The sequence below is a fragment of the Manacus vitellinus genome, unplaced genomic scaffold (assembly GCF_001715985.3).
Source record: "Manacus vitellinus isolate BGI_N305 unplaced genomic scaffold, ASM171598v3 scaffold_25_pilon, whole genome shotgun sequence".
Taxonomy (NCBI): Eukaryota; Metazoa; Chordata; class Aves; order Passeriformes; family Pipridae; genus Manacus; species Manacus vitellinus.
Window position 1 is genome coordinate 10,733,419 of NW_021939882.1, and position 6,916 is coordinate 10,740,334.

Consider the following 6,916-nt stretch of genomic DNA (forward strand, 5'->3'; position numbering starts at 1 on the left):
GGGGGACCAGGATTCCCTGAGACCCACACTCCAAGGATGTGCTGCCGAGGGATATCTCTGAAGTTCTTGGATGTATTCAGCTCCATCTGCTGTTTCTGTCCCTGGCTGGAGGCAAGAGGAGATATTCACTGTCCCTGCCATGGCACAGGACTGGGAAGGGTGCAGCTGCTGGGAAGGTGCTGCCAAGTGGGAGGAAAGAGGGAAAACTGTTCATGCTCTTGAGGGCACTTGGGAGGACTGGCACTGGGGCTGGCTGGGAACATCAAAACCTCCCTTGAGCTGCAGGGAGGCTGGGGGTGCAGCACCCCATCCTACTCCTGGTGCCCCATGGCAAGGGGGATGTGGAGTGAGCCACAGCCGGGATAACAGCAGGGGCTGGGGTGGAAGAAGGATGTCCAGAGGGATTCTCTCCTGCAAGGAACCTGAGCTTTCACCATGGACTGGCCCAGCTGCCTTTAAGAAAGCACTTTTCACAAGAGCCCCAGTAGGGCTGGCAGTTTGTCTGGCTCTGCCCTTACCCAACCTTGCACACAAAGGATGTCCGAGCCTGGTATCTCACAACACCCTTCTCCGCTCCTGATGCCACAGCTGATAACCTCCCCCTGCCCTGGAGGGTCCAGATCTGAGGACACCCTTACTCCAGCTCAAGCCGGTCCTTTCCTGTCCCAGTGATGCCCCCAAAAGCCACTGCAGGGGTTTGGGAACATTGGGAGCCCCTGGTGTGGGAGGGCCACCCTGTACAAGCCTCTCTGCATGCAGGAAAGGCAGGTTCTCCTTATCACAGGCTGCTCCTACAAAGCAGAAGCAGAATTCAGCACGAGTTTGGCACAGCTTTTGCCTTCCTCCCCCTTCCCTGCCAGCTGCTCCGGCAGGGAGTGGCACATCCCCAGGGCTGGGGATGGCATGGGTGGCCCCTTGGACCACCTTGCAGGTGGGGTGTGGAGACAGGGTGCACAGGGACCCTGAGGGTGTGCAGGGACCCTCTGGCCCTGCACTGCAGACCGTGCCCTCCCCCTGCCTCTCAGAGGAAGCTGTTTGGCACCGCTGCTCGTGGGAAGGTTGCTGAGGTCTGTGGTGTGAGCAGGAGGGATGGAGCAAAGGGTGCTGGCAGTGCTGGTGACAGATGATGTGTCACCACTTCCATCCTGCCCTGCTGGAGGCATTGGCACCAGTGAAGTCCTGAGTGGGGCTAGATCCTGGGTCACCACTGTTGAGCCCCCAGCAGCACCTCCAGAGACAGAATTCCAGGATGAGTCAGGTTGGAAGGGGCCACAATGCCTCCCTGATCCAGCAGGGCCATCCCAGAGCACAAGGCGCAGGATTGTCTCCAGACATCTCTGGAATATCTCCAATGAGGAGACTCCACACCCTCTCTGCTCTCTCTCCAGGGCTGGGTCACTGCCCAGCAAAGAAGTTCTTCCTCCTGTCCAGCTGCAACTTCCCGGGCATCAGTTCCTGCCCGTTCCTCTTGGGCCATTGCTGGGCCCCCCGAGCAGAGCCTGCTCCAGCCTCTGCCCCCTCCCTGCAGCCCCTGACACAGCCTGGGGAGGGCCCCTCTCAGGCTCTGCTCTGGAGGCTGAACAGCCCCAGCTCCCTCAGCCTTTGCTGCTCCCAGAGCTGCTCCAGCCCTTGGGCATCTCCGCAGCCTGCGCTGGCCCCGCTGCAGGAGCTCCCTGGCCCTGCTGTGCTGAGGAGCCCGAGCTGGGCCCAGCCCTGCAGATGTGCCTGCCCAGGGCTGGCCAGAGGGGCAGGATCCCCTCCCTGACCTACCAGCCCCACTTTCTGCAGCACAGGTTTCAAAGCCTCTGCCAGGGTTTGCCATCCTGCTGATGGGATCTATATTTAGACAGCGGCATCCTTGGGCAGAGGTAGAGAGCCCTGGGTCACCAGGTGGTGGTGACACCATAGCCCTGGGCTGTGGTGTTCGCAGAGCAGGAAGGTCTTGCCTGCTCCCTGGAAGAAGCAAATGGGCAGGATCAGAAAACACCCCTAGGGCTGAGGGATTGGGCTTTGGGAAGATGCTGGCAAGGGCTGGAGGAAGCTAACATCAAAGTGAAGGTTAGATCCTTCCAGGGTAAAGGCCTGTGTGCTCCTTCACCTTTCCAGGCAGTACCCAGGATAACACTGTCCCTCAAGGTCCACATGTCCAGATGCTCATCCATCCATCTCTTTATCCATTCTTTCCTCCCTCCCTCCCTCCCTTGCTCCCTCCCTTCCTCTCTCTCCCTCCCCCCTTCCTCCTTGTCTTTTTCTAGCCATCCATCCATCGATCCATCCATTGATCCATCCATCCATCCACCCCTAGCCATCAGCTTTCACTGCACCCTGGAGCAACTTTTGCTTTCCCTTCAGCCCTGCCCATGCTGGATCGTGCTGGGGGATGTGTGGGGTGATGGTGGGAGCATCTCTTGGGAGCAGGCTGGGGTGAGGGACACTCAAAGCTCATACCTAGAGGGTAAATGTCACATTTAACAGCTGGAAATGTGGGGTGGGGTCTGAGCCTGGGGGCTTTGCCAGGGCATGGCTGAGAGCTGAGCCTCGGGGAGGGCTTGGTGGAGGAGTGGGGAGAGGGAAGCTTGAAGTTGTTGGGCTTGGAAACCTGCTGGAGCCCAGCTGAAGGTCAGTCCATGAGGTAAGAGGGGCTGCAGGGGGGCTCCTTGCTGAGCTCAGGGTCCCGGTGTGGGTGGTGGGGCCAAGGGCTGCCCAAGACCTATCCATGAGCTCAGGAGGTGCAAATCAGGAGATCCAGGGATGGAGTCTCATCCTCCCCCAGCCGGGGCACGTTGGACACCGCGTGTGGCCAGGACGGGGGGCCCATGCCACGCTGCCCCTGCCCCCCATCCATCAGGGCTGACATCACTGCCTCCGGGCTAATCTCTCGTCCAGCAGCAGCTTCCCGTTTCCTTTCCAATCTGTGCGCGCGGGCGGCTCCTCTCCGCTCGGGGCCAGGCAGGAAAAGCCGTCCAGCTGGGCTGTCCTGCTGGGCTGCAGCCCCCACATGCCTGGCCCTCGCCCCACTGGGCCGTGGGCCACCCGCTCCCCCAGAATCCCCAGGAGGCAGCCGGGGGGGCTCGGAGCCCCCCACCCCCTGCCTGCCCCTTCCCTCGCTCGGGACACCAGTGCCCGGCCCCCTTCCTGTTTGTGCCACAGGAAACCCGGCGGTGGCACATCAATCGGAAAGGAATCCCCGCACTGGGGCTGCTGGAGAGGCAGCCCCCCGCCTCCCCAGCCCCCCGAATTTCCCCCTGCTCCCTGGCCGGGGTGATGCTGGGGGCCAGGAGCTCCGCTACAGCTCAATGCTGGATGTGGACCCGTGTCCCTGCCACCCCAGCAGCCCTTCTTCTCCCCGTGCCACCACCATTCCGGTCATGTTGGGCCACATCCTGGGCTGAGGTGTCACCCGTGCCGGCACAGCATTCCCTGGGGCTGGCTGGGGAGCAGGGACTCCCCGCCGGGCTCTCGGTGCTCAGGCAGCAGCTCCTCACACCCACTCAGGGCTGGCTAAAAATAACCCCACGGCAGAGCTGCAGCCTGATCCTGCAGAGAAACATCCGGGGAATGAGGTGGGATGAGGCTGCTTCCTGCAGGACTGGGGCTGTCAGGGGTGGTCTTCACCCCATTACCCCGAGGGCTCGGGATGCCAGCGGGCTCTGCCCCATGAGGGAGTTTAATGCCCTTGCTCCGGCCGCAGAGCACAGCTTTTCAAAGTGTTTTGGGGGCGATTTGGGATTGAGATATGTGTTCTCACAGGTAAAATCGTCCCTGCTGAGGGTGCCCTCCGTCTGCCACCATGGTGGGAGCAGCATGAGGAATGGGGGGCTGCTCCCCTCGCCAGGAACCCGGAGCACCGGGAGGAGGGAGCTGCACATCTGCTGCCCTTGGGTTTTCCTCGTTTTCCTTGCGGAGGTGGCCGTGCAGCCAGCCCAGCTGCAAGCCGTGGGAGCCGACTGTCCCGACAGCCAGGACCTCCTGTCCCCTCCCCAGCACTCTGTATGTGAGTGCTGTCCCCCTGAGGCAGCACAGGGGACACAACGTGACCCAAGGGGGTGGCTAAAGGGGGAACAGTGAACATCCACACCCGGGATGCTGGAGTGGGTGTCTGGATGAATCAGAAAGGCTCCAGGTGTGGGGAAAGCATGGACAGGGCAGTGGCACTCACAACTCACAGCAGGTCAGGGGGACCAGTGAGCACGAGCCAGGTCAGAGAGGCCCCAAAAGCCATAAAGGCAGGGGCTCAGCAGGGACATCCTTGCAGGACACAGGTGGCTCTGGGCAGGCTGCAAGCCCTGGGTGCTGCCAGGGGGTTGTCCCACACCACTGCCTTGACTGTCCCCCATGTGCTGGCTGTGTGACATCCTGGCCGTGTCCCCCAGTTTTTACCTTGTGGGACAGATCTGGAGCTGAGCAACCCAGCACCATCATCAGTGATGGCCCCATTTGCAGGAGCCCAGCAGCCACGGGCAGCCTCGGAGTGTGGGGGCGAATAGAGGGTGGAAAATCCCTCATCTGTCAGCGTATTCCCACAGCAGTGTCTGTCTAGACCAACTTCCCGTTGGTGGGAGCTGCCCCGTGCCCACACAGCCTCACCCACGCGCACACAGGGGTGCAGAGCCCGGCATCCGTCTGTCCTGCCCTGCCGTGGCCACCCCGCTCCCTGCTGAGGGTCACCCCGGGGTGCTGGATGGACCAACCCTCCTGTCCCACCCACACCAAGCACCTGCACAGCCTCTGGGTGGGCTCGGTGCCAACCTCATCCCGTGCCAGCCCGACGCTCTCTCGCACACACACCAACCCCTTTATTGTTGTGCCAGAAACCACAGCAGCGGCAAACACCGGGAGAGTGGGGACACAGGCTGCCCAGGCCCCCACTGCCAGGACAAGCCCCCCCAAACACCACCTGAGGGAGGGGTCCCCAGAGCCAGCTGGGCTAGAGCCAGCCTGCAGAGGCGAGCCTGGCACTCAGGAGAGGACCTGGGAGGGCTCCCTGAGGTGAAGGGGTCACACAAAGGGTGGTGGGGCTGCAGTGGGTCCAGCCTGACCTTGGCTGTGGCAGACCTTGGGCCAGAGCAGGTCAATCTAAGCTCTGTGCTGCTGCAAAGCCTGAGCAGAGCCCCCACAGCCCCCCACTTCTGGACCTTTGAGGGACACCCTTGGAAGATCTCAACATGGGAGAGGCATATCCTGATGCCAGGAAAGCTCCTATTCACTCCGTGAAGGGTTCCCCCTCTCTTGCTCTGCCCAGCCTCTCCTTGGGGCACCCACTCCCACTGCCAGCACTACCTCCTGTGGGGACATCTCCATGGGCACAGGGGGCACCAGGGTGCCCATCCTCCCTCTTTCCAGCATTTTGTGACTCAGATTCCCATGGGACAGCACCCTGCTGCCCGGGTAGGGGGGTCTACGATGGAGTTGGAGAGCAGATCTGCCTACTGGGGGGCACGGGGCCAAATTCCCACCCGTGCCCCCTGGCTGCCAAGCCTCGGTCTGGAGGGTGTCCCCCCACAAGAGCCCGTGGAGAGGGCTCAGGCCTCGTGGTCACTGGTGCTCAGGTGGTCCTCGGACAGCCCCGTCTCGTCGATGTTCTCCAGGGAGTCGGCGTGCTGCACCGAGAGCTCGGCCAGGCTCACGCTGGGCAGGGTGTTCTGCTCCGGGTACACCCAGGGCTTGTACTCGGGGTCGTGCTTGCGTTTCCACTCCGGGTACTTCAGCCCAGCCTTGTAGATCTTCTTCATGGCCTGCGGGCAGAGTGGATCTGGGGATGAAGCCCCGGCTCCCAGCTCCCCCACTGCTGGTTTTTGGGGGTGTTGGGAGGGGATGTGGGCCTGGCTTGGAGCACAGAGCCCCAGCAGCATGCCCAGTGTCACCCAGCATGCCCAGTGTCACCCAGCACCCATCCTGTGTGTCACCCAGGACACATCCTGGGAGCCCTGGTCACCCAGCACCTGTCCTGGGAGCCCTGGGTCACTCAGCACCCATCCTGTGTGTCACAGAGAACACATCCTGTGAGCCCTGGTCACTCAGCACCCGTCCTGGGAACCCTGGGTCACTCAGCACCCCCTCTGTGAGCCTTGGTCACCCAGTATCCATCCTGTGTGTCACCCAGGATACATCCTGTGTGTCACCTAGGGTATATCCTGTGAGCTCTGGGTCACCCAGTACCCGTTCTGTGAGCCCTGGGATACCCAGTACCTGTCTCATGAGCTCTGGGTCACCTAGGACCTGTCCTGTGAACCGTGTGTCACCCAGCACCCATTCTGTGGGCTCTGGGTCATCCACCACCCATCCTGCCCCTACCCAGGGGCTCTTAGGGGCGGCTCATCCCTGCTGCCTGTGCATCCCACCACCAGCCACGCACCCTGCTTACCTTCGGTGCCACAAACTGGGAGACACGGTTCACCACCCACTTTGGCAGCGACCCTGCAAGAGCCCAAAGCCCCGTCACTCGGGCAAGCAGGGCCAGCCCCAGGGGAGGCACTGTGAGCCTGCAGTGCTCTGTGCCAGCCTGAGCAACCCCAGGGCTGATGGGGGAGGGACCCCCCTCTTCCTTGGGTTGTCCCCACTCCCCAGAGTGATGGAGAGCCAGCGGGTGAGCTCTGGGGGCACACTGGGCACGGTGCCCCCTCCCCTCCCGCTGGCACTCACCGCGAGGGTCCACCTGGGTGAGGTAATAGAGGACACAGGCACCGGCGCCGTTGGCCTTGATCAGGTAACCCGTCTGCAGGGACACGGCCCTCACGAAATCCTTCCGGGGTGGGTAATTCTGCAGAGAGATCCCCTGCCCCTCAGAGCCTGCCCAGCCCTGCCCGTGCCTGCTGGCACCCCTGCCAGCACCGGGGGCAGTGGGGGGCTCACCGGGTGCTTGACGCTGTAGTTGATGATCATGTAGTCGTTGCCCAGGGGCAGCCAGGAGCGCAGG

General features: G+C 62.4%; 2 protein-coding genes across 2 annotated transcripts in view; both read right to left on the reverse strand.

Moving 5' to 3' along the window:
• The window catches only part of ARAP3 (ArfGAP with RhoGAP domain, ankyrin repeat and PH domain 3), a 25,099-nt gene extending 20,480 nt beyond the window's left edge, over positions 1–4,619 (reverse strand). The window contains exon 1 of the mRNA XM_029960217.1: positions 4,588–4,619. Coding sequence (XP_029816077.1) covers positions 4,588–4,619 — 32 coding nt within the window. The remainder of the gene's footprint in view (positions 1–4,587) is intronic.
• Positions 4,620–5,459: 840 nt separating this feature from the next.
• LOC103764040 (START domain-containing protein 10) overlaps positions 5,460–6,916 on the reverse strand; it is a 5,615-nt gene continuing 4,158 nt past the window's right edge. The window contains exons 2-5 of the mRNA XM_029960218.1: positions 6,853–6,915; positions 6,643–6,760; positions 6,365–6,417; positions 5,460–5,735 (exon numbers count right to left, since the gene is read on the reverse strand). Coding sequence (XP_029816078.1) covers positions 5,523–5,735; positions 6,365–6,417; positions 6,643–6,760; positions 6,853–6,915 — 447 coding nt within the window. The 3' untranslated portion in view covers positions 5,460–5,522. The remainder of the gene's footprint in view (positions 5,736–6,364; positions 6,418–6,642; positions 6,761–6,852; position 6,916) is intronic.